Genomic DNA, 27,856 nt, shown 5'->3' on the forward strand with positions numbered 1-27,856 from the left:
GAAATGCTATACGTATCCCCGACGAATTGAGGATATCGGCCCATATATATTTTCTGACTGCAAGACCAAGATGTGTGTCCCGTATAAGAAAAGGTTGAGTACCACTGATTTATAACCTTTTTAAAGTTGTACAAAATAAGTAGAATATAATTTTGCTTATTGAATCATCGAAAAAAGGGATTGCTTGACTAATTTCGGATAGAAAAGATATTAATGACACATTTTACACTATTCATTGAAAACCAAATGTAATCATACTTGAACAGAGAACTCGACTACATGCTACTTTTAGGATAAGCGCATAAAGTTAATTTACCTAGCAGAATAGAGCAACAATCTCGAGCTGTCAAACGAAACCGAAATTGGTTTTCATCTGTGTGAAAAATATGTGTATGTATACACTTACACAAGCATGATTGAACATGATTTCTATGAGATTAAATTGTCAACGTGTGGCACGTGCCGACTGGACGTCAAAAAAAGAGTGCTGCTGTCATGTATCACACTTCTCTCTTTACCACGCAGTGTTACTGATAGTGACGTCTCTCTTGCTCAGGCCTTTGTTTCTCTATTCCGCTAGGTATATTAACTTTATGGATAAGTATTATGTACATTTTGCAGTTAATATTATTATTGCTCAACTGCGTTCTTCGTTACTTGTTGGAAGACACAATCAAATAAGTTGCTTTATTAAACTGCAGACAAAAATGTTAAATTTACGTAATGCTACGTAAAAAATAGTTTTCAATATTAATACTGTACAAGTCTTGAAAATTATGTACTTAGCTTTGTTTCTTAATGAAGTTAAAACATAACTCACAGAAGTTTTGGGATGCAATGTTAAAAACAATATTTGATACGTGAACTCATATTTCTTACGTTAAGGCGGGGATTAATCTCAATCTAAAACGATAACCTTGCACACAACCAATGACCAAGCGTATACGCATCGCAATAAGATTCATTTTAGCTTAGCATAAAACTGTAGTTACTTGGGCGGATCTTCTCTATTTTTCATTTTTTTTTTTTAATATCTTTGGAAATAAATATTAAGAAACAAAATTGTTCGGTTAAGGAGATTTTAATATAGATTTACTAACAATTTATTCAAATAAAATGTATAATTATCCTAGTTAAAACTTATATTTCGATGAAATAGATTTTTATCGGAGGTGAGTTTGTAAATTAATTACAGCCAAAGAATTACATTTTATTAAAATGTTTATGGTTTAAGGCATTTTTAATATTGTGCTTTATATCTCATATTTTTAACACTTCGTTATTATATTGGAACTAGGTAAACCGGGAGCCACGGAATAACAAATTGGGGTTTATCCTCGCCTTAAAAACCCATTGGTGGGTGCAAAATAGTGCTAATGCAATCCTTGCAGCACACAACTCTATTTGCAAGTATTATCCATTATAAGTCACGTCAAACGACTAGGTTTAAGCTGCTTTATTCAGAACGTTTAGCATGGCCATAGATATGGTTTATTTTTTTTAATAATACACAAAGTATTATGAGATAAACAAAGGAGATCTATAATTTTGATCCTATCTGTCAGTGTTTCCTATCGCATTTTGTGTTCATGCTAAGCTTGCAGCAGGCAGAATTCGATCTCGACGCACTCACGCACTATTTCACTCTGTTTTAATGTCAGCAGCCTTGACGACCGCAGGCGCTAGCTATTGAAAGTACTGTATGGTCTGTGTGCGGCGCGGCGTGACTAGCGGCGCGTTGTTGCCCGACCCTACTATGAGGTAGCCGCCCGACGTCATCACCTTTTTCTGCGCGCCTTCCTCGTTGTTCATCTGAAAGTAATAAAAAAAAACGCTTTTTTTAATCAAAAATTTTAACAAATTATTGCAATGTCATTGCCTCTTAGTATGTATGCAAAGTCGAATTAATTAGACTACTGGAAATAGGTGAAAATCGTGCTCAAAGATTCCGTTACATACATACAGCCTAAGCTAATAAAAGCGTGATAAAATGGAGATTTGCTGATGTCACGAGGGGACCACGGCCGTTGCAACACGGCCGAAACGTCGAGAAAAAGTATGTATTCGTAGTAGCATTACTACTTGAATAAGTCGCGTTAAGTCCCGATTAAAAAGTTTTAATTATAATGCAACGCGAAAGTCTAAAATGTTATCTTTGCTAAGACTTGATAAGGCACACATAGCATTGATATTAAAATTGGGATTTACAATTAATATTTTAATGGTACTTACAGTAAATTTTAACAGAACATTAATTTTACATGAGACAGAACAAAGTTACATAACAAAGACCTGCAATTTAGTTGCGCTAAAATTTGTTTCAGCGCAACTAAATTGCGTCCAAAGTATCTCGATACCAAAGAAAAAATAGAGGTTATAGATGAGAAGACAGACAGACATATGATAATAATATGTATGTGTACCTGGTTGTTGAGTATGAGCGGGGGCACCTGCGTCGCGCCGGCTTTGTACGTGCCCACACACGTCTTCATCCCCGGTATACCGTTCTTCTCGTCCATCATGCTCACTGGATAAACAGCAGTACCAATTTGTTTAATTTCATTTTAAATAATTAACAAATCATTAATATTAATGATTTGTTATACATATACATGTTTATGTAAAATTTGATGTCTGTAATCAATGAATAAAGACATAAAATTGAATGTTATGGTACACTCGCACGAGCGTTTGTGTGCGACGCGCGACGCCGGCCACTAACCTATGACTTAATAAAACTTACTACTGTGGCGGTACCCACAATTCGCCTAACATTCCTGCATCGCGCTAACGAAGTTTTCTGAGCGCGTCGGTATTATACGACAACTGAAATGTATCACGTGGGCTTCGGCCTGACCGAGCATAACACCTCTCTCTGTCGGAAGATCTTCCTTTGTGGCGTCCGCCGTCCGCACTTATTATGAGCGCGGGCGGTGGGTGCGCACTGTCGTTGCATTGATGCAACGCGCAACGTTGTGGTCGCGATGTGGTCGGTATCACACACGCGGTCGACAACGACTGCAAAATGTAGTACGTGTGAACAGTCCAGTTCATTTATCATACGAAATATGCACCCAAAACCACATAGTGTGGTTGAGGTTGTGGTGTGGTTGCGGTACGTGTGGGTTGGCCCCATGTGCAGTCTCGCCTTTAGAGCAACATTACCTATGATGGATGACTTGGCGGAGAGCGGTCCGGGCTGGTCCTTGCCCTGCACCCGAACCACCTTCCCGCCCACCGTCAGCGTCGGCGCGGGAGTGTTCCTCTGTAACGCCTGCAATTTTTTTTAGACCTTGTGAAATCTTATATAGAGTGTAACAAAACTAAGTGATAATACTTTTGAGTGCGTATGTGTCCCTATATACAGGGTGCAATTAAACCTTTCGGCCAAATTTCGATAAATTGATCCTTGTTAAAAATAAAAAGACACGTATTTTTTCTTTTATAACTCAGTAGTCAGTACTAAAATGTTGAGAAATAGCCTCCGAAATTTTCCTAAAAGACATCACAATTAATGGATAGCACGCGTCGCCGGCGCGTGCCGCGGCCGGGCCTCCCGCACCACCCCCCGCGTCACCCCCGCTCTACCCAACGCCGAGAAGTGACCGTTTGCAACGATTTTAAGTGGGATAAAATGTTATGTTTATATTGTAAAATATTAACACCCTATTTTTTGGTTAAATGGACTCTCCTAATGATACCTAAGCCAAAAAAAATTTGGCAGGTAGGTTTAATTGCACCCTATATAGAGTTCACTGTGAAAGTAGCAGCGCTGAAGGAGCAATTTTTTTGTGATTTGTATGGGCAAGCGCCCCAGCGTCAGGAGTTTGCCCGTACAAGAGTAAAACAGGTTGCTCTTTCAGCACTGCTACTTTCACAGTGAACTCGATACAAGAGACTCATACACACCCTAAAGTATTATCACTTAGTTTTATTACACGTTCCATAATGTAGTAGTAGCCCTGTGATAAAAATTCTGTATGATTTGGTTAGACGAGGCGAGGTGGACCAAATACCTCGCGTAATTTATTGAATTCCAAATTGTTGGACAGTCCAAAAAGTTAAACTAAGAAGTAGGTTCAATCCTCCACGTTTTTTTGCAGTATACGTCTTAACATTCATACGCCGATTGTACTGCAACAAATCGTGCAGTACAATCGACGTGTGAATGGTTCTATATACATTGTATGCGGCACTATTTTTTCGTTAAGACGTATACTGCAAAAAAAACGTGCAGGATCGTGCCGTGTGAACCTGGCCTAATATTATTTATAACAAGTAGATTATAATATATCAAGTTGTTAGTGTCAAAACAAATACTTACGGGTATATTTTCTGGTGCCGACACTCTTTTATCTAGTGTATTTGAGTTACTGCTATTGTTTTCCTGAAAATATATTTAAATCATTCATACTTTCCCTTTCAGGCTTGTAAGCATTTACTTGATGAAACAATCGAGCAAGTCGATCCCAAAATGTTGTATAAATACAAGAATCTTAAAACGACTTTCAATTTACTGTGATTGCATTATATAATAAAAAAAAAATGTAAGATTAAAAGAATTGCCCTTCAAATTATTTTTAGATTTATAGATTTCCTAGTTACCTTCTGACTTTTTTGACAGGCGGATTATTATCGGACGTCAAAACGCTTACCAATCAACAACTGCGGGTATTTCGCGCAGAACCTTTTATAGCTCAAGTCAAAATCTTGTCATATCATGGCGAAACCACCATTAATAAACATTAAACAACTTGTTTGTGTGCAAAACAAGGTTTTGCGTGCGCATGTCGCATGCGCACGCGACATGCGACATGCGCACGCAAGCATGCATATTACGAAGGACACAGCCAATATCTCACCTGTGTCCGGTCCTGCGTGCACACGGCGTGGTGCTGCGGCCAGTGCGTGCGCTGGCACGGGTAGTCGCAGTACGACGTGTTCCAACAGCAGTAGAATTGGGCCTCCTGCATGCAGTTCGCGCACCTTAAAAATAAAATAAGATTTTAGCTTTTAACGCTAACAGGTAAAGTGAGAGGAAATCCACCATTTTTTTCTCATGTTTACCTAAGTACTAATTAATTAATTTATTTATATGGCTGACCGACGTAATATGGTTATAACGTGGGTCTGCCATCAGCTTATGGATCAATTTCTCTGACAGTACATAACAACGGCGATATACAATCAACAAATAAGAAAGTAAAGCCATATTCACAAATATGTACGTATCTTCCACACTGCACGGCAAAACGTAGTTTGTTTACAAAATGTAAACAAATCTCTCTCTCTCTCTCCAAACAATGGAGATCTCACCATTGTTTGGACTTGGCGGCCTTGAGCGCGGCCTCCATCTCCATCTGCGCGGACCGCCACGCCTCTGCCACCGCGCGCGCCTTCTCCTTCTCGAACGCGCCTCGCATCTCCGAAACTGTTAAATCTGAAAATGAAACAATAGGTTAATCTTTTATCTTTTTACTATATATGAAATTAAATATTTTGTCTTTATGTAATATGCTGAATTGTTGTTGAATGAATTTACAATTGTAAATGTGATAATATAAATAAATAAATTAAAAGAAAATATATTTCCGGTCATATTATGATATCTATATCCTACACCTATAAAGTAGATGCTTCTGATTCTGCCATAATATTATGTTTGAGAGCCAGGCGAGGAATTATCATTTCTGACGTTGTATATTATCTATGTCACGTTTCAGAAAATTCGATAGGCGCGGTTACTATGCGCTGTTTGGTTACATTATAATTTAGGGTATGAAAAATAGATGTTTGCCGATTTTCGGACCTAACACGACATAATATTGTCAACAACAAACACTGCGACTCGAGTATTTTATATGAATATGCGGCAATGAGGTTTGTATGGCGCTATGTAGCCGACAGGTCTATCGTGTCAATTGTCGAATCAAACAGCTGTCATATATCACGAAATAGCCTCCAAATGTCACGATATGAGTGTCTTAGGGCGTTCGCTGCGTTCGCCTGCGTCGTCGCGGGCGGCCGCGACGGTCACCCATGTCTCTCGCAGCGGCCAGTATCGCGCGGGTGTACAGTCGATACCTATGGATTTTTTATTGATATATTACCTAGCCAATAGACGACGACGCCGACGTGTACAAAGTCTTCAGCAGCCAATCAGCCCATTTGTCACGTCTAGAATGTTGACTGACCCACTCATGCCGATGACATGAAACAAGCACGCCTCGCGGGTGACCGCGCCAGGCGCACGCTTACACGCAGCGAACGCCCTTATCTGTCTGACACGACATTTGACACGATAGACCTGATGACTACATAGCGCCATACAACCCTCATTAGGATACTACAAAAACTCGTACAACTAAAAACAAAATTAATTCTTAAATACAGAATATTATATTTCCTTACGGCCATTTGATTCTTTTATACCACTTACCAAAGTTATGCTTCATCTCTTTAGCCTCCTGCTGGCTCCTCCACTTGAGGGTCTCGAGCTGCATCTTGACCGCGGTGAGCTGCGCCGTGGGATCGTCCCACTTCTCTATCGTCTCCTCTAGGAGCGTTCTGAACAAATTCGTCATCTGTAAACAAAATGGCGGAATAGTTAGCCTTGTTGATGCGGCCTATAAGCTGTACTAAATCGGACGGCTGGTGGAGGCAATAGGCGCGCGTGTTAATGTCTAAACACACTAGGCCGAAGTTACGCGGTGTAAATTCCGCATGACTACGTCCGCAATGTATTTTTAATTACCGATGACACACTATTCCGTCGCGTTCCGTCCGTATATTGTATGCGTTTGACATTACGGACGTAGTCATGCGGAATTTACGCCGCGTAACTTCGGCCTAGTGAGTGTCCTATCAGAGAAGTTAATTCATATGCAGACTGCGGACCTGCGTAATTTGGTCGCGTTCTGTCAAACCCAGCCGACAGATCGCGACTTACATTAAATTGACATAGACCAACCATTGGTGGTAGGCATCAGGTAGACATTCTGAAAAAATGTGATTCAAACTTACTCAGAAATAAAACTTTTTTTTTTATTAAATCACGTAGGGCCGTCAACTGCCTATGAATCACTTTCTTCGACCTATTTTCTTGTGCTAACAATAGCTGTCAATATTATAATGTGTTACCATCTGATCGCGATCTTTCAACGACCCATGTGAACTACTCGTACTAAAGCTGTGATCTACTAGCCAATAGCGTGGCCCCGCCAAACAGATCGAAAAATCGAATACCTTTCGCTTTCATTTTTCTGATAGAACTTCAAGTCTATGGATAATACGTTTAACAAACTTTCAAGCATTGGTATGACATTTCATGAGAAGTCATTATTCATGAGAAAGTCTAATAGGTCTAATTACCTACATTTGACTGAAGCTAATTAATTACGCACGAAGTTATAAGAATGTTGCTCAATAACTCAGTAGAATCGGGGTAATCTTACCTTGGTGGCGTGCTGGTTCAACTTGGTGGTGATGGGTCCGGCGAGGGAGGGCGTGGGCACGGTGGTGGGCGCGTTCGCATCCAGCGGGTTCACGTATCCCGGCCGCTGCTGCAGGCGGGGCAACTCTGATGACTGCTCGGGTAACTGGAATATGGTAATACACTTGTCAAATATATTTGTGCAATACTGAACATATTTAAGGTGCGCGTTCACCGGATCGGAATCGGACCGCACGGAGCGGGCGGAATTGTTGTTTTATATTGATTTCTATGGTACTGCGTGCACTGAAACTTAATTTCTGCGCCTGACAAATTATAAATGACGACGCTCCATCTGACCCGTACGCTCCGATTCCGACCCGGTGGACGCACAGCTTAATCAGCCGAGAAACATGGCATAATAAGTATCTAAGAAATCAATGGACGAAATCGCCGTATTTCCATGATGGTAAGCACTACATTAATGTTTCAATTGAGACCAGCATTCAGTATCCACTAAACAATTGCTATAATCTCGAACCACGACTTATCTATACATATTATTATAAAACAAAGTCGCTTTTTTCCCTCATGCCCCTTTGTTCCCTTTAATCTTTAAAACTACGTAACGGATTTTGATGATTCTTTCTGTGTTAGATAGCTCATTTATCGAGGAAGGCTATAGGCTATATTTTATCACGCTAAGACTAATAGGAGAATGTGGAAAAAACGGGGAAAATTATTTGAAAGGGCTTATCTCGCGAACTACTGGAGCAATTTTTATGTTATTTGGCACAGATAAGAAGTGGACCACGTGAAGGATTATACCTAGGCTATCGATTTTAATAATTTTTTCATCATCATCATATCAGCCACTGCTGGACATAGGCCTCTCTCAATGAACGCCAAGATGACCGATCTCCTGCTACTCGCATCCAACATGGGCCTGCAACTAAGCGGAGATCGTCGTCCCACCTAGTTGGAGGTCGAACTACACCCCGATTTCCCAGCCTTGGTCTCTATTCCAGAGTAAGTTTACTCCAGCGATCGTCTGTTCTTCGAGCTACGTGACCAGCCCAGTTCCACTTCAGCGTACTGATTCTCTGCACTATGTCGGTGACTTTAGTTCTTTGACGAATTGTTTCATTTCGAAGCAATTCGTCAAAGAACTAAGAAACTCCGAGCATAGCGCGCTCCATAGCACGTTGAGCGACGGAAAACTTACGAGCTAGCCCTGCTGTAAAAGGTCAGGTTTCCGCCCCGTAGGTCATAACGGGAAGCACGCATTGGTCGAAGACTTTCGTCTTCAAGCTCTGCGGAATATGCGACGTGAGAATGTGGCTTCCTAAATAACCTAACCTAACCTAACCCAACTGTATCCTCCTATCGCTTTCTCTCTCGAAGTTATGTCTACCTACCTGCAGTATGTGCCCCAAATAGACATATTCCGTTACAACTTCGAGAAAGACACCGTTAACTGCAACCGGTCTCGGGAGAACATGTTCGTTGTACATGACTTTCGTCTTGTCCAAGTTCATCCCGAGACCGATCCGCCAGGAAGATTCATTTAGGTCATTCAACATTTCCTGCAAGTCCTCCAACGATTTTGCCAATATGACGATATCGTCAGCGAAACGAAGGTGTGAGAGGTACTTGCCATTAACGTTTATGCCACGTCCTTTCCAGTTTAGGGTATTGAAGGCGTCCTCTAACGCATTTGTGAACAGTTTCGGGGAAATAATATCCCCCTGTGTCACTCCTCGATGCAAATAGATTGGCCTTGTTGTGGCCCCCTGTACTCGGACGGACATAGACGCGGCACTATAAAGACCTTTCAAAACTTCGACGTAACCCCAATCGACTTAACATCGTTGCAGGGCTTCCAGAACAGTCCAGGTCTCAACAGAGTCAAAAGCCTTCTCATAATCCACAAAGGCAAGGCACAATGGCTGCCTGTACTGATGTGACTTTTGTACAACTTGCCTTAAGGTGTGAATGTGGTCTATGGTGCTAAAGCCTCTGCGAAACCCAGCCTGCTCCGGTGGCTGGCATTCGTCAAGTTTATTGGATAGGCAATTCGTAATGATCCTAGAAAACAACTTATATATGTGACTCAAAAGCAAGATGGGTCTATAATTTTTAAGAAGGGTGTTATCGCCCTTCTTAAAAAAGAGAACCACCTATAAGTTTTTCAGTGGCTATATATTTTATACCCGTGCGACGCCGGGGCGGGTCGCTAGTATATTATATTATATCATGATTTCAAAATCATGATAACCCTCAAGGGTTCCGTAGCCAAATGGCAAAAAACGGAACCCTTATATCGTCATGTCTATCTGTCAGTCTGTCCGTCCGTATGTCACAGCCACTTTTCTCCGAAACTATAAGAGCTATACTATTCAAACTTGGTAAGTAGATGTAGTCTGTGAACCGCATTAAGATTATGAGACAAAAATGGAAAAATTATTAAAAATTTTAGGGGTCCCCATAGGACATCAACATAACATACAACTAAAACAAAAAAATCATCTCACCTACGCGTCTGGGGTATCTATGGATAGGTCTTCAAAAATCATATTATTGAGAATTCGAATATCATTTTTCGGGTTTCGTACCCAAAGGGTAAAAACGGGACCCTATTACTAAGACTTCAATGTCTGTCTGTCCGTCTGTCTATCTCCAGGCTGTAGCTAAAGAACAGTAATAGCTAGAGAGATCAAATTTTCACAGAGTATGTATATAATTATATGTTTCCGCTATAACAACAAATACTAAAAACAAAATAAATTAAATATTTAAGGGGGGCCCCCATACAACAAACGTAATACCAATAACACATTTTTTTTTCAATTTTTTTTTTCTATAATGGTACGGAATCCTACGTGCGCGAGTCCAACTCGCAATTGGCCGATTTTTATTTTAAACTGAATAGTTTACGAGAGAAACTCTTCTTCTAAGGGCCAATCCACACGTAGCCACAGTATAGCAATATTAGTCCCTACAGTAACGAAACGCCTTTGATGTCGCACGATGCCGCCACCGATGTAGGTACCGAGCAGATATGCCAGGGATGCCGCAAAGCGGGAAATGAAATAAAAATAAAATATTGTGCTTGTAATGCAAATGTTATCATTTTATCTGTTTAATCAGCGTGTTATCCTACTTCCTATCCTACTAATATTATAAAGGCGAAAGTTTGTTTGGATGTATGGATGTGTGGATGTATGGATGTTTGTTACTCTTTCACGCAAAAACTACTTAACGGATTTTAATGAAACTTTACAATAATATAGCTTATACATCAGAATAACACAAAGGCTACAATTTTAACCGACTTTCAAAATGGAGGAGGTGTTATGTTCGTTTTCTTATATTCAACGATTACTCCGCCGTTTCTTAACCGATTTTCAAAATTTTTCTTTTGGTATATAGGGTATCATCCCAATTTGGTATTATATTCACAAAAGTGGCGATCTGATGAAGGATCCATAAGTAATCGAGGGAACACCTCAAAACTTATAGGGAAACATGTGGTGACTTCGGTTTCGTGAGAAGTATTCTAAGCATATGCTACCAACAAGTAAGATTTTGCACCGAGATATACCTGGTATACCGTGGTTCGGAAGGTGCTGAGAGAACTCCTGATTCTTTATAGATAAAAGATTGGGAGTTTCAGCGTTGTTTTAAGAACAGAAAGCATATGCTACTATGCAAATTACATTCATCATCATCATCATCATCACTACCATATTATACCATTTCATAGTCTTTTAGATCGAGACTCGAGTTTGTCAAGCGATAATTAAAAAAATCTATACCTACCTAATATTATAAACCTGAAGAGTATGTTTGCTTGAAGGCGTCAATCTCAGGAACTACAGGTCCGATTTAAAAACTTATCTCAGTGTTAGATAGATCATTTATCGAGTAAGACTATAGGCTATATTATATTATCACGCTAAGACTAATACGACCGAAGACACTCAGGAAAATGTGGGAATAACGGAGGAAATATTTTTATGGGAAAATGTACGGTTTCTGTCAAATTCCTAATTTACGCGGGCGAAGCCGCGCGGGACATCTAGTATTTACAAAATATTATGTTGTACTGCCAGATATTTACGTGAAACTTTATTTTTAGATGATTTTAGTTCTCCGTTTAAAAATTTAATTAGCCCATCAAGCCCCATAAGCTCACCGATGAGCGAGACACAATAGAATAACAATAGATTTCCAAGGATCCACGAATCACGATCGAAGGATTAAAATAATGAAGACGTATTCGAAATTTCGAATATATAAAATATCCAATAATTAATCACACGTCAGGTGTAACAGTAGCACTTTACTCTTATTACGTGCGCGGTAAGGGCGGTCCAAAGGACATAATGTTACACTTGGTGTATGTACTATCAGAGAAGTTGATTCCCATGCAAATCGGGGACCTAAGTAGTTTGGTCGCGTTACGTCAAACCCAGCTGACAGATCACAATTAACATTGAATTGACATATTCGACCAAATAACGTTGGTCTGTCAGTTGCATAGGAATCAACTTTCCTCGATGGTACCTAGCTAAGTAGGTACTAACTAGTATGTAACAAGGTATTTGACAGATTTTTAATTTATTCTATATTGTTTATCTCCTTGTTACACTTCTTACAACGTAAACAATAAAACAGAGATGCAAATAAATGCCGCCAAGGCCAACACAATATTAGTGTAAACTGTGAGCCGATATTTATGAAAAAATCCTTTTTGTTTTTTGAATCAGATTTATTATAATATTCCATTGTTTATAAGATAAGTTATCGTTTTACAACACAAAATTCGTAGACAACGCGCCAACGTCACCCCTGTGCTCGCAAGTATACAAACTCCGCGAGTTTGTATACGCGGGGCCCGCGCCGCCCGCTTCCCCGCGGGTACCCCTCCGTTGCTCTGCGCAAGTACATTCGTTTCACTACTGTAGGGATATGTCATATTGATATACTGTGACGTAGCACAACCACACGACAACCACACCACGTGGTCGGGCGTATACTTCGTTTTGTAAATGAACTAGACCAGTCACACCGCACACGTACCACATTTTGCAGTCGTTGTTGACCACTTGTCAAATACCGACCACATCGTAACCATGGCCGACCACGTCGCAACCACGTCGCAACCACATCGCAACCACATCGCAACCACATCGCAACCACAACATTGCGTCGATGCAACGACAGTGCACGCACACCGCCCGCGCTCTCCCCCCTCCGTTTCATTGACTTTCGTACGTAACCATATCGCAGCCACATCGCAACCACTGGCGACAACGCAACCACGTCGGCATTTTGTCGGTACCACAACGCAACTACAAAAAGCTGCAGCGATACCATTCACACGTAACCACTGCTCGACGGCATTTTGTCGTTGCGACGTGGCGTGGTTGTGGTACGTGTGGGTTGGCCCTAAAGTGGTAAAATGTTTGGTAAAAGTGGTAAAAAAGTAGGGGCATGATAAGACTAAAAAATTATGTACTTACATTACTATAAAAACTACCAACAAAAATTGCATCTAGCAAGTAGTTTTTTATACGTCACAAAATATGGTAAACCATAATAATTTAACTTTCATTAAATCAACTGAAATATAAAATTACATCAAAAACCTTTTAATTTCATAAAAATAAACCTTATTGCTGCTGCGGAACTGTTCATGGGCGAGTCCAACTCGCACTTGGCCGATTTTTACTGATTGTGTATTATAGTTACTAAAACGTCCTACCTTATCAGGCTCAACTGTGCCGTTGAGTACGGGCGGCGCGTTCGTCGCCGGCGGTACGGACGGCTGCAGCACTGGCATCGGCGGCGCAACGCTCGGCACAGGGACTTCCCCTACCACCGCACTTGACGGGTTCTAAAAACGATGATGTATTTTGGTATTATGTCCGACAATGAAATAACAGGCACGCAAAAAAGAACGCGATGGGAAAACCTTCTTAAATCTTAATGTAATGGTCAGCAGTAGGATGGCTGCTTGCAAGGCTACTTCCACATTATTATATGACTTACAATTATGTATGTATGTTGACATTGTATAATTTTAAGTTATAGCATTATAAACTTTATTTTAAAAGATAAATTTTTTTCTCACTTTTTTGGTAAAAAAGTGGGCCCCGTGCGAGTTTTTTTTACGCCGTTTCTTCTCGCCGGGTTAGTTCCCGAACCGATGGGCATCATGTAGACTTACAGAAAATATTAGCAAAAATTTATTCAGAATAAAAAATTGAGTTTGAGTTTTGAGATCACAAGTCACAACTATGGGATGTGGTGTCGAAAAAATGTTTGCCAAATCAGTTTCAAGTTTCAGTTTCAACAGTAACGCTGGGAAGCTACTAAACATTAAACGTGCTATTTTAGCACCTAATAGCACAATTAGCATGGAGGATGGAGAGGGGATAATATAGGTGATTGCACATTTATCAGCACGCACGCGCCGATCGCGCCGAATTTTAGAATTCGTTGTTTGAAATTATGTGAAACCTCGCACATTGGTCCGCACCGTACGCGCCGGATTTCGTGAACTATGCGGTACGTTCGACGCATACGGCGCATACGATGCTGACAAATGTGCGATCAGATTAAACAAGATTCAACCGATAAAGACAAATTACTTACATCGACTCCTCCCACCGACATGATCGGTTGCAGGCTGAAGTAGCACTGTCCATTGAGTGAAGTTATGTAAGGAACAGTATGCACGGTGGGCAGCTGACCCACTGGCATGTTGCTCTTTGACGCCACGACTGGAGAGGGCGTGGGATTCGTGGCGGATGACGTCACCACCGGCGCCATTGGGGGAACAACTGTGTTCGTCGCTGAAATAATTATATTATGATGACTGATGTTCGAATAAATATTATAAAATATATTGTAGCTGCTGCTATGAAACAATTTTTTTTAATTTGCGCTGATTATTAGCTAAGAGCCAGTCCACTCGGCGTGTTGCGTTGCGTTGTCGCAACGCAAATATTTTGACGCAGAGCCAGCCACACGGGCGCTGCGCCGTCGCAGCGTTATAAGAGTCAGTCTTATGGTCGACACCCCCTCCCGCTTCGTCTCGGGGGCTGCTGTCCGTCATGTGTGCGTTGCGACGACGCAGCGCGCCGTGTGAACACCTTGGTTATTTGTATGTAAAACAACGCAACGGCACCGCTGCGTCGACGCAACGCTGACGCAATTGGCTGTGTGGACTGGCTCTAATCTTGCATTACATACATATGATTTCTAATATTCGTTCGTCCATCAAAGTTTTAGAAAACCGTTCGTGGCGTTGCACAAATTCAATACTAGCAGATTTTTACTTTATGTCTAGAAGCTAAGAAATATGCAATGGATTTTATATATATTATACTAGACGACGCCCGCAAATTTCAGCAAAATGGGTTTAGCGGTTTCGGCGTGAAGAGGTAACAAACAGACAGCCACATTTTCTCATTTAAAATATTAGTATGGATAGTATAAACTCACCAGTAGACGTAGCAGTCGGCATGGGCGGGCGCAAAGCTGGCGCGCTAGAGTTGACCGCGACGGGCCTCACTTGTCTGACGGGCGCCTGCGTGGTTGGCGGCTGTATGGGGATGTACACCATGGAGTTCTTGCCGTTCAGCTCCGAGCGAACCTCATCCGGCTTCTTCGGCTGGGGGAAAGTCTTCCGCGCTTTCGGCTTGGGCTCGGGCGGCTTCACCACTTTAGCTGGTGCCGATTGTTTATTAATCCTAACCTCTCTCAACTTCTGGGCGGGATTCACCGGTCGCAATCGGAACACGTTCATCAGATCCATCTTCTCGGAATGTCTGTCCGCATCGTCGAAGTCCATGGGTTCAGTCTTGATTTCGACTTCGACGTCCTTAGGTTTCTCTGGTGACGTCATCCGCGCGAACGCTCGTACGCCCACCCGGCCGAAACCCGGTTGTTTTTCGTTCCTCAATTGCTCCAACTTGTTCACCGCCTCCTTCATATTCTTCACGCTGTCTGTGCTAGTTGGGGTGAATATACTAGAATTGGCTCCAGGTTCTATTGTGATCTCAATGGTTTTTGGATTGGTTGTCGTAGGAGTTGCCGTGTTTGACGTATTCGATACTGTCGATAGACTTCGAACGCTACTTATGGTGGGTAGTCCGTTATTTTTCGGACTCGACGACACTGACGTGATCGTCAGGTCGCGTCTTACCTTTTTCGACGCTTTCGCATCATCTTTTGCCTTTTCATGGTTTGGCTTGTTTTGTTCCGTTTCCTTGTTTTTACTCGCGCTGCTCTTATCCTTTGGTGTTTGTGCATCTATCTTGTCACTATTTTTTCTGTCTACTCTCTTTTCGCCAGTTTGGCTACTGTTGGGAGAATTTTTAGACTTATCTCTATCGATTCTTATCCTCAAAACTTTGGCACTGTCTGGCGTGCCGGGTTTTTCCACTACAATCTTCTGTTTGGGCGTGGCGGGTTTATCGTCCTTCTCTTTAGGTGTACTAGTCTTATTTGTTCTAACTTTCATCACAGTTTTAGCCGGTGTTTTGTTTTCAGCTACCTTATCGTCTTTATCAGTCGAACTTTGAGGTTCACTTGCTTCTTTACTGCTCGTTGTGGTTTCCGTTTTCTTTGCTTTAGCCTCTTTTCTGTTATCTTTATTGTCGTTCTTGCTAGTGTTTACTGATGTGTTGAGGTTGTCATTTTGGTTATCTTTTTGGCCTTCATTTGCGACTCGTTTCTTTTTGCTATTTGCACTGGTGTCCATAACTGTAATAACGGCTTCCTCGAGAGCGGATCTTCGACGTTTTCTGGACTCTTCTTTATTTTTCGGAGTGTCCACCTCCATTGTGTTGTCCCTGTGAATAAATAAAAATAATTAACAACCTGAAAGTCTCAAAACGAAATAAAAAAAAAAAAAAAACTTACTTTTCCGATGCAGAATCTTCCTCTTCCTTGGCTATTTCGGCTCCATCGGCCATTTTACGCGATTTTGTAGTTTGATTGTACTCGCTGTCGCTCATTTCACTGCAAATACAAAAGAATTTGTGTGTTTACAAAAATAGTTACGGAACAAATGTTTAAGGCGGGGATTAATCTCAATCAAAAACGATAACGTTGCACACAACCAAAGACCAAGCGTATACGCATCGCAATAAGATTCATTTTAGCTTAGCATAAAACTATAGGTTCTCGGGCGAATCTTCTCTATTTTTCATGTTTTTTTTAAATATCTTTGGAAATAAATATTAAGAAACAAAATTGTTCGGTTAAAGAATTTTTAATATAGATTTACTAACAATTTATTCAAATAAAATGTACAATTATCCTAGTTAATACTTATATTTCGATGAAATGGAGTTTTTTCGGAGGTAAGTTTGTAAATTAATTACAGCCAAAGTATTACGTTTTATTAAAATGTTTATGGTTTAAGGTATTTTGAATATTGTGCTTTATATCTCATATTTTTTAACACTTCGTTATTATATTGGAACTAGGTAAACCGGGAGTCACGGAATAACTAATTGGGCTTTATCCTCGCCTTAAGTTGAATAAATATAAGTTGTTTTTACCCATCATTATTTGAGCTCTTGGAACTTTTAGAAACAGATCTTCTTTTTTGCTTAGGTGTTATTGTTACGCTTGTGTTAGCTTTCTCCTTATAGTTGGTTTTTAACTCGCCCTCAAAGGACGGTATCTGAAACAAAAATATAACAATGTTAGCATTCAGCATTATGCTAAGTGCTCACATACGGTTTTGCTCTATCGAGCAATCACGTAGAGTAAAAAACATGGTTCGGGGTTTCGTCCACACATTCAGCATTGCTTGATAGTTTTACTATAAATCGATTTATCTTATTACGTGAGAGAAAAATTTTGTAACCGTTTTTACGAAAAATGGGGAAACGTAGGTGCATGAAATTTTGCACAGTTATAGTTTATATGATGAAGGAGTGCATCGAGATAATATTATTTTAAAATTATGCATTTATCATATTATATATTTTTAACAAATAAAACGTTACACACACCACGACACCACTATTAGGAAAAATGACAGATTTTTGAGTGACAAGCCTATACATACGAATTATACTCTTTTATTTATGGTTGAAGTCTGTTGACAACAAGTTGACAAATTGAAAATGATGTTTTTTTTTATTTAATTTTAGATACTATTAGACAATGCTTAAACGGCCAGCCTGAGATCAGCTGAGTCCCAGAGACAAGAATTGAAAAAAACTGATGAAGTCAATATTTTTTACAAAATATAGCTAGTAGTTCTAATGTCGTTGCAAGTAAGGTCGAATTTCGACCATTGGGCGATCTCTAGTATAATTTAATCGAGCCGGCTCGATGCGAGCCTTCGAGCTGTGAGTTTTGCGGTCCACACAGTAATTATTAACCATATTAAAACCGTATGTGAGTACTTGGCATTACACATTTTATTTATGATATACAAATAAATTAATAAAGACACAGGAGACTATAAAATTATGTTATGCATTGACTAAATAGTGCACTATAAAGGAAATTAAATTTCAGACAAATAACGGACCTACGTAAATTGATCGAGTTACGTCAAGTCAATGTCAGTCGTAAAATAAAATTAAAACAGTAAACTAACCATAGCCTTCAAATGTTCATTGAGCGTGGTCGGCTCGAACGGCGTTTTAAACGGCGGATACACAAACTTGCCGTACTTCCGCGAGATATTTCTTATGTGGTCCTCTGCTTCCTGTAACATTCGTTGAAAAGTAAGAAATATTTGAATAAAAAAATGCAAATACTACACATGTTTGGCAAATTAGAGGGAAGCCTCATTGCTCCATTGCATTGAGACGGAAGAGTATAACGCATTGTATGCCACATAGCTGAGTTGCGACGATGATAAGGCGTCATTCACCCTCCGCCGTCTTGTCCTGACCGTCGTTCCGTGAAAACACTGCAACCGATGACGCAACACATGAATGTGGCATATTATCATAAACTAAAACTGAAAATCAACACTGCGACGGAACAATCCGTCCCTTTCATTACTAATAGGAAATATTCTTAATTCATCCGTCTTGCACCATCTACTGAACATTCCTACCGACACTCTGACTTTGTAATGTAATTTGTGATAATGACTTTCCAAAAGAAGAAATAGTTGAAAAAGAAGTAAGATTATCTATGTATTTCAACTAAATATACTGTACTCGGCGAAACATGGCGATAGCGGTCATTGACTACCTGTCAAAAACTTCTCATTTTCTATACAAAGCCGCGATTGACAACATCTGACACTTAATGAAGTCATTTTATATATAAATCACGATTGACAATGGTCAATCGTGATTTATATATAAAATGACAAGTTTCTGACAGAGAGTCTGACAGAGAGCTCGCCGAGTACAGTATAGTCATACTTATTTACCTGCATACTATCGATAATATCTTGACGTTTCGCTTTGAAGCTATTGGGATCTTTCTCGGAGTACAAGAAGCAGTCTTTAGCCGGCACCCAGGCTCGGTCGTGCGCGCCGAAGAAACGCACATCGACCATTCCCGCATTGTTGACGGACATGCCTTTCGCCGGCCAGTACGGAAATCCTGAAAAAAGGTAACATTGAACATAAGCAACATAATATTACACAAAGATATTTGGCGATTCGATGATTTGGCAGGTGGTACAGATTAATTAATGAATTTCGGCCACATGCAAAACAAGAACACACAAAAAATTTAATGTCATATTCCAGAAACAGTTGCGGTACAAAATTATATTAGGACGACGCGACGTTTTGGTGGCCACATACCAAAACAGTCAAAGTATAGTTTACACAGAGCCAATAATCTTGGCGCCAGTCCAGCAGAAGCCAGTACTGGCCTGGCCCCTTTTGTTTACACAACGCCATCGCATTCACGGATTTTTGAAGTGAAAACTTCTTTTATAGCGGCGCACAGTGAGCACTTTTGTGGGATGGGTAAAAACTGTGAAACTCGCGTCAGATTCTCGTGCTGATCGAAAAACCGTAAGAAGTACATCGAAATCGATTAATCGAACAATCGATTGTTTTTTTCGATTGTCGATATTTTTTAATCGGTTGTAAGGGTTTCGATTAATTAAAAAAATCGATTTGTTAAAAATCGATTTTCATAAAACATGGGTTAAAAATTTAATCAATTATAAGTGTTTCGATTAATTAAAAAAATCGATTTTTTAAAAATCGATTTTCATAAAAAATGGGTTAAAAAAATTGTAAGGGTTTCGATTTATTAAAAAAATCAATTTTTTAAAAAACGATTTTCATAAAAAATGGGTTACTAATATAATCGATTGTAAGGGTTTCGATTAATTAAAAAAACTATTTTTTAAAAATCGATTTTCATAAAAATGGGTTAAAAAAATAATGCACAACGTTAATAATCAAGTTTTCTCTTCTGCCAGCACTCCCGGAGTGCAACCCGTCTTTTTTCTTCAGGTGTGCGTTTATCCCACGTTTATCACAACGCTTATCCCACAAGCATTCGAGCTACCTATGAAGGTATATAAATTTTAAAGTATCCTCTTCTATTCTCGGCATTTTGTCGCAGAAATTCCAAACAGATATACACCGTACAAACGTACGCCAGTTCGCCAGCAACTGGCGAGATGCGTCTACACATGTCCGCAACTCTGGCGAGGGGGTCGAGGGGTATGCGGGCGGAGGTCACTAGCTACTAAAATAGACGGGCGCTCTATTCTCGCCAGTACTGGGAACCAGCGTTGGCCTGGCTTAAAAAACTGTTCACACGCGGCATATACCAAGCCAGTCTTATTGGCAGCCAGTATGGGCTTGCCCATCTCCACGCGGCACGAGCGTACCAGCGCCCGCGCTCTACCGGCAAATAGTGCGCATGCGCAGGTCACACGTTCTCACCTTTGAGCTTGGCCCACAGCAGTATGTGCGGCGTGGAGCACACGTCGACGAACCACGTGGGCCTGCGGGCGTGCGCGCCGGCGTAGCACTCCGGGCACGCCTCGATCTCGCCCATCTCCGCGCGGCACGTGCGTATTAACGCCCGCGCGCCCGCCGTCAGCTTCGATTGTACTGGAAATGTACGTTATTATTGTAAATAGTGATTTAAGGTGTACTGATTACAATATTTGCTTATTAATGTATTATCTGTAGTATATCGCAAGCGAGTAGCCCTTGCTAATAGAAATATTTACGCATCTAATAACTTTACTAGATCTGCTAATTGTTTGTTCGTATTCGACGATCAAACTAATATAATTAAATATATACTTAACAAAACATGCTATGTTATAAGCCACTTAATAGGTATTATAACGGTAGACTGTGAAACAGGTCCTGGGTAAACTAAATTAAAATATTATAGATATAAAAACAATATATTAAATAAATATTATTAAGTTAGTTTAAAATAACTAAGCAAACAAAAAAAATAAAAAATATTTAGTCTAAACCCCAAACATTACGCAAAAATACCGTTAAACAAAATATTAGTAACAAAACAATAATAATATGTAATACATAAAATATACCTAATTTCTTACATGTGCTAAATGCATGTAACGCATTATTCTTACATGTGTTGAATATAATGCTATTGTGCAATATCCACTGGACGTCCGCAATGAACGCCTCCGTGCTCCCGTACGCGCCGGCGGCCACGTTGTCCTTGATTATGGTCAAGTCCATGGGATTGACCACATACTTGTCGTAGTCCGGAAACGCGGCGCGGTCGACGGGACCCATAAAGGGTTCCACCTGAAAAATGCAACATAGTATATCAGTTAAGGAAAGGTTAAAATCAGTGGCGTATACCGTCTGAGTCCGAGGCAAATTGATGGGGCCCTAAAAATCGTCATGTCAATGATAAAACAGGTACTATCAGAGAAGTTGATTCCCTAGGCAGGAGGCGGACCTACGTAATTTGGTCGCTTTATGACAAACTCAGGCGACAGATCATGCCTAACATTGATTTGACGTTATCCGACCGAATGACGTAGATGCGTCAACTGTCTATGAATAAATTTCTTCGATGGTAAATCAATGAATAAAAACATTTCTGAATTCGCGTCCTTTTGGGCCCGGGACCTGTTGGGTCGGGCATTTTGCCAGTCCTGTCACCGTATAATTATATAAATTCAGTTTCAGTTTCCGGCCAGTTTCTGAGGACTTGACTGCCGCACTCAGGGGCGAACACTAATTCTTAAGTGTAATTAAATGAAGACTTTGACATTAGCCCCATACATCTAATCTAATATATAAAATTCTCGTGTCACAGTTTTCGTTGCCATACTCCTCCGAAACGGCTTGACCGATTCTCATGAAATTTTGTGAGCATGTCTGATTGCAAACTTCAGTCAAAAAACTGATAAATGGTGAGAAACTATGGAAACGTTCAACATATCAAACGCTATTTCTCTTTCTACTATACATATTTACGCGGCGCGTAACCAATTCAAGGGCTGTCTTTATCTATCGTAATATGAATTATGACCATTCCAGACAGAGACAAGACGACCTTGTAATCTGGGGGCACGGTAGTGCTCCCGCCAAGACGAGCCAAGCGAAGCGCAAGGGCACTACCTACCTTTTCTGGAAACGTTTCGTCGTATTTTTATATTCGTTGCGCTCGTAGCACAAGAATATTGCGCACCATATATTAAAACGTATAGCAAGCCAATAATAATATACGTGTGTAGAGTTTTTAGAATCTCCTCGTGCAGCTGACACATTATAATATGAAGTATTTTGCCGCGACTTAAGTGTAAAATTAAGGTTTTTAGATTTAGGGCTGAGTATGTTAGGTTAGAACCTTGGCTCTACATGAGATCTCACTACTTTTTGCCAACATGAGGCACGAACTATATTATAATATATGTTCTCGTCTTGGTTTGGTTGAAAGAAAATGTTTTTGGTTGGATATTATTGACTGTTAATGTTTTTTTAGTAGGAGGGTACAATTTTTATTACCACAGCTAGTTATTATCACTTAAATATTAAGTTTTATTTTTTTTATTTTTTATTAAAAAATACTGAATTGACTTATTATATATTTTCGTTTCAATACTTGAATGAAGACTTATATTTTCAAAATGCCTTTCAGCACAAAATGACGTGACCAACAATCAGTGCCGTAAATAAGGCGGTGCCACCGGTGCCCAGGCACAGGGCGTAGACTCTGGGGGGGGCGCGAGAATGGGCAGACCAGGCAGACTCTTTATTCTTTCGAATTGCTCCCGATAAGTATTTCCCGCTGCGCCCCAGAGATGTTTTCCAATGTAGTAAAAAAAAATCTACAGCCGAACATAAAATAACCTTCTCTTTTTTGGAAGCCAGTTAAAAAACAAGGTTGCAGTTTAAGCTCGCACAGGGCGCAAAAAAGGCTATTTACAGCACTGCCAACAATGGCATTTTCTTTATGATATTATGATTTAATAGTCCACAGATTATGTAAAAACATTCAATATGTTATTTGATATTTATCAATGAATTCGTTAATGACTACATGCAAAGCTGCATGCACGGCATTCGTAGATTATCCGAACAAATTTTCCGTGGTGATTGTTTGATTGTCCCCTAACCTAACCTAACCTAACCTAACTAAATTATACTGCACTCTTCTTTATCAACATGTAAATGATTTATAATAACAAAAAAACTTCTATAATTATTGTATTCTACCTAGAATACAATAATTATAGAAGTAATTTGTTTTGTCCCTAACCTGTTAACTTCCAAAACCTTAAACCAACAGGTTTTGTATGTACACTAACGCAATGATATAAGTAACAACAAGGCCATTTTACACATATGTATTAACGGATTAACGATTAACGTTAACTTGTGTTAATTCGTCCGAAATGTAACGCTTTAACGTTTAACGAAGCTAACATTTTTTTTAACGGATTACGAGTAACGAAGTTAACTATTTGATTAACGGCGCCCAACTATGATAACTAGTTATACCTGAGAATGTATGCATTCGACTAATAAGAGTTTAATTCTTAGTGTAACTGAACTACAATAACAATGAAGGCCAAAGAAAATCAATAGTTGTAAAAAATTTTTTTCAACAAAAGCCTATTTTTTATTGTCTCCCACTTACAACTCAAAACCAAAGTTTGGTTCGCCGAGATAATTTTGTTATAATGTCTTTAAAATAAACATTACTTTATAAAAGTAAATAGGTAAGTAATTATAAAAAAAAAACTAAGAAATACGACTTGTAATTTTTTTTAAATAAAGAAATACAATAGTTTAGGTATTCAAAGTTCTGCATGTAAAACAAATTAGCTCCTGTTGTATATACGCTTACTAACCCGGTGTCTTTTATTAGCCTTATTACCTAGGACATAAGATCGAAACGTGATACACTGGTCAGTCGGCGACTGTACATACAACGTAACATGCGCGGTACCACATTTATTATTAGCACAGAGCGAGACAGCGCGAGACGCGCGCGTATCGATTAGGTAATGCTAGAGCGAGACAGTGAACCGTCTGTAGATAATAGCAAGGTCATTTCACTCCTCCCGGCTAAGCTAAGCGTCGAATATTCAACGCGTCGCATTCCTTACCTATACATGCTATAACACATGAATCAAACTATCAATGAATATTTCGATATCTTGCGACAAAAAACATTGTTATGACCTAGAAATGCTCGCAGCTAGATCGTATGTTTATCTACTCTTGCTTATTGATGATGCACAATTACTAGAATAATACAAGTAAGCCCACGTTACACCATTTGCTAATGAATTATTTCCTTCAGATATATACAATTCCAGCAATCAAATGAATAGGTAACTCCTCAAAACAAACGAATGTAATGCATGATCGCGAGCCGCATAGTTTCTTTTTAGGTTATAACTGCAGCTGTTACCAATATTGTAATATTATACAAGTAAGACAACTATCCTACTAAGAAATATTGACAATAATTTCTCCAATGTAACTCTCATATAACATTGATTATTATTAAAAACATTTTTTTTAAAACATAATATTTCATGTTATCTTAGATGGTATTTCAAAATGGCGTCTACAAAAAGTATTATTAAATTTTAAATTAAATATGGATATTTATAAGATTTTACCCCTTTTAGCTGCATCATTCCTTGCAGGGCATGCTGCAGCAGCTCACGCAATTCACCAACTGTTATTTTTTTCATTGCAGGTGACCTGAAATACGAGTATTTGCAAAAATACAACATTATGCAAAATAATTGCAAGAAAACAGAAATTATTTCAGCTACACTATATAATACTGTATTTTCTAGACGCGACCTTCTGTATGAAGAAAACAACAAAGAAGAAGATACGTTATTATAGTTTATTATTGTGCGCCAACCGCCAAAAGACTTTAGGCTATATATTTTCTTTCTTTTTTACATAAAGATAGTATATTTTACAATATAACAAACAGGATAACATGATCATAGAGATTAAAATAAAATATTATATAATCAGTGTAGTTTTAAGTTTTCTGTAAATTATTATGATAGTGAGTTTACAAAGTTCAAATATGTTAGCAGGGCAATGTAGAAGACAAGATTACTGCCATTTTACTGCACTGAATGTGATTCTCATATTATCGTGACAATGCAAAAAACTTAATAGTTAATATTGTCACACAAAACTAATATGAAGTATCGCATCTTAGGGTTTAGACTGTACAGAAAAGCATACCTAGTCTCTGAAGTCTCTGCTTGAAGTATAGTCATACATTCTGGGCACACCCAACTCTTGTCTTGAGCAATTTTGTTCCTCTCAGACGTGGTGAGGCACTTGTAGTGAAAGGAGCGGGGACAGACAGTACAGTACATCGGTGGATGACCTTTCTCGTTGGGAGCCATCTCCACTTGCCAGTGACACCGCCAGCAGTACAGGTCAAAGGTGGGTTTTCCTTCCATGACTTCAGGCTAAAATATAATTTTGTTTAAAATACACAGAGTTTTTTCATAGATGACATTAAATAATATAGAAAACCTAGAAATTTTACCTGGGTTATAACCAGGAAAGCCTTAAATTTGTACATAAGTAATTGCATTTATTTAATGTCAATAAATAAATTATAGAATAGCCTAGAATAGCATAATGTCTCTAATATCTTGTATTCAAATTAAGAATTTTGATATGACATGATAACCTCATTTTTTATCAAGTCAATGTCAGCTTTTTTCCTTTTATTTGGTTTTTATATGCCAGCTAAGAAATTATAATATTCAACCTATGAATAATAAAAACTAAGGAAACGTAACTCCCATACTATTACCATTTTAAATTTGGTTCCTTCAGTCAGCCTTCGTTCAGCCTTTATACCGCTCATACATTTTTGACAAGTATTGTAGAGCATGTTTTTTGACGTAAAGATACTTTTCCTTAGTTTTTTATTATTCGTAGTATTCAAAATTATAAATCACATTATATTTATGAGTCAAAAACACAAACTGAAATGTCTGATGGTTGAAAATTATGTCATTTGTTCTAATAACCATAAAAACTTACCACTTCCACCTGATCAACCTGTTTTTTCTTTTTAGGTGATGGTGGTTCAGTCTTCTTCTTAACATCCTCGGAATCCTCATCATCAGATTCACTCCTCTGATGTTTCCCAGTAACAGAATTAAGAAATTGTTTTACCTTGTGCACAAATTCTGGATTTTGTGATCTCATGGAGCGCTTCAATGGTGTCTTCTCAGATTGCTCACTGGAGTTGCTAATCTGGGAATTAGTACTATTACGTCGCCCTTGTACTTTGTCTGAATCGACACTCGGGCTAGCTGAGGAGGTTTCCAGACCGGCTCTAGATTTCCTAGTCTTTGATGTGAGCTGAGTACATTCGTTAATGATTTTTGATTCCTTTGCAGACTTCATTAGTGACTTGAGTTCTCTGCTTATGCTTTTATTGTGCTCTTTTTCAGACACATCAGAAACCGAATCAACTTGAGAGTCGTTTGACTGCTCACAAATATCAACAGATACTTCCTCCTTCTTGGAACTGGTATCATTGCTAGCTTTAGATATTTCAATGTATGTAGTCTGTATTTCCTCCATTTCTAACTTTTTTATTGGTGACTTTTTCTCAATTGCAATTTCAGGTATATCTGGTTTTCCATCTTCTTTTGTGACAGAATTGACCATGCTAGTATTATCAGACGAGTCCACCGTTTTTTCACATTCAACAGTCTTAACTGGGGATGGCTTAGTGGTACATTCAACGGTCTTCATCGGAGAAGTGTTCTTAACAGGTGAAGACTTGGTAGTGGTCACCTGCTCTTGAACATTTTTTGGTTGGATTGGCTCTGATAGGGTTTGCGCTACTTCCTCTGTCACAGGGGAGACTTTTGATTCCGTGGAATCAAAAGTCTCAGCTGAAGATTTCTCAGCAGCATTATCACCGTTTGTAGAAACCTCATCATTGGGAGGAGTCCTGGAACATGACTCAACCTCATTATCTGACGCAGACTGAGATGCCTCCTTGGCGAGGGCAGAAGACATTTCTTTTTCTGTCCCTTCATCCAGCTCTTCTACAACAATGACAGTTTCCACTTGACTGCTGCTCTCCATGTTGGTCTCCCGTATCTCTGGGACATCCCCTGTGGTGGAGGACACATCTGTATCCATGTTTACTTCTGAGTTGCCATCCATCACCTTAAAACAAAACAACTTAAGTTACACCCACTGGCCAACTATGCTCACTACATAAATTGAGCTTAATTCATAATAATGAATGGCATGGCGACAGAAAATATAGAAATTCAATAACCTGTCGCTAGCCAAGCTGAAACGATCAGCCTGCTAGTGAACATCTACCTACTTTCAATATAATCATACAAACTCATACATAAACTTACCTAGCCGTGAGGTGCCGTTTGAATATCACACAATGCACACTTTTCCTTCAATAGTTAATTTTGTCGCACATAAAACAATAGCGTACCCATAAATGTTAATAATCTTGCAAATATGGCCCAAATATTACAACGAATAAAAGAATTAACACATTGCTATTTGCTGTAACACAACTGTCGCTGTGTCGTACCAACTTCGTTATTCGTACGTCGGAATCTTTCTGTATTCGCGATGTAGATGGAGCCGCCAGTCATACAAAATGCATATTTCTATTCTTTTCTTGCAAATAATTGTCTCTCATTCGCTCTCCTGAGTCACGAATTTACCTGACCATCTATCTCTTTCTTGCACATGTAATTTTTGTAGAAAACATTTGCTTGCCTGCTCTAGCCGGGTTTTTGGCTTCTCGCAATTCGCAAATCTTGAAGATTTCAAACGAAATAGTTTTTGGTGCTGCATCTACTAAAAAAATAGCATTCATTTATAGATTCAATATTTACTTTCCATATCAAAGGTCTGCAATGAAACAATGAAAATTAGGAAAACAGCTTTATGA

The 27,856-nt window shown here is 39.3% G+C and overlaps 1 protein-coding gene across 1 annotated transcript; it reads right to left on the minus strand.

Annotated features, from left to right (window-relative positions):
* Window positions 1–1,302: 1,302 nt before the first annotated feature.
* On the minus strand, window positions 1,303–27,729 carry LOC121729312 (protein kinase C-binding protein 1-like). Its single transcript, XM_042117782.1, has 21 exons — window positions 27,303–27,729; window positions 25,954–27,099; window positions 25,135–25,367; window positions 24,543–24,627; window positions 20,976–21,201; window positions 20,347–20,517; window positions 18,861–19,036; window positions 18,069–18,179; window positions 17,014–17,138; window positions 16,370–16,468; window positions 14,948–16,299; window positions 14,096–14,295; window positions 13,203–13,334; window positions 7,455–7,598; window positions 6,440–6,584; window positions 5,317–5,440; window positions 4,863–4,986; window positions 4,325–4,387; window positions 3,166–3,274; window positions 2,424–2,527; window positions 1,303–1,812 (listed from the first exon to the last, which is right to left on the minus strand). The coding sequence occupies exons 2-21, from the start codon at window positions 27,094–27,096 to the stop codon at window positions 1,687–1,689; spliced, it is 4,992 nt and encodes a 1,663-aa protein (XP_041973716.1). The 5' UTR covers window positions 27,097–27,099; window positions 27,303–27,729; the 3' UTR covers window positions 1,303–1,686.
* Window positions 27,730–27,856: the final 127 nt, after the last annotated feature.

This window comes from Aricia agestis, chromosome 8 (assembly GCF_905147365.1).
Source record: "Aricia agestis chromosome 8, ilAriAges1.1, whole genome shotgun sequence".
NCBI classification, from domain to species: domain Eukaryota; kingdom Metazoa; phylum Arthropoda; class Insecta; order Lepidoptera; family Lycaenidae; genus Aricia; species Aricia agestis.

Excerpts from the sequence above, each read along its gene's own strand:
- LOC121729312 (XM_042117782.1), bottom strand. The coding sequence starts at position 27,096 with ATGGATGGCAACTCAGAAGTAAACATGGATACAGATGTGTCCTCCACC. Across the intron at positions 5,441-6,439 it reads AGAGATGAAGCATAACTTTG|ATTTAACAGTTTCGGAGATG; the intron begins GTAAGTGGTATA and ends TTTCATTTTCAG. Across the intron at positions 2,528-3,165 it reads CGCCAAGTCATCCATCATAG|TGAGCATGATGGACGAGAAG; the intron begins GTAATGTTGCTC and ends CTGTTTATCCAG.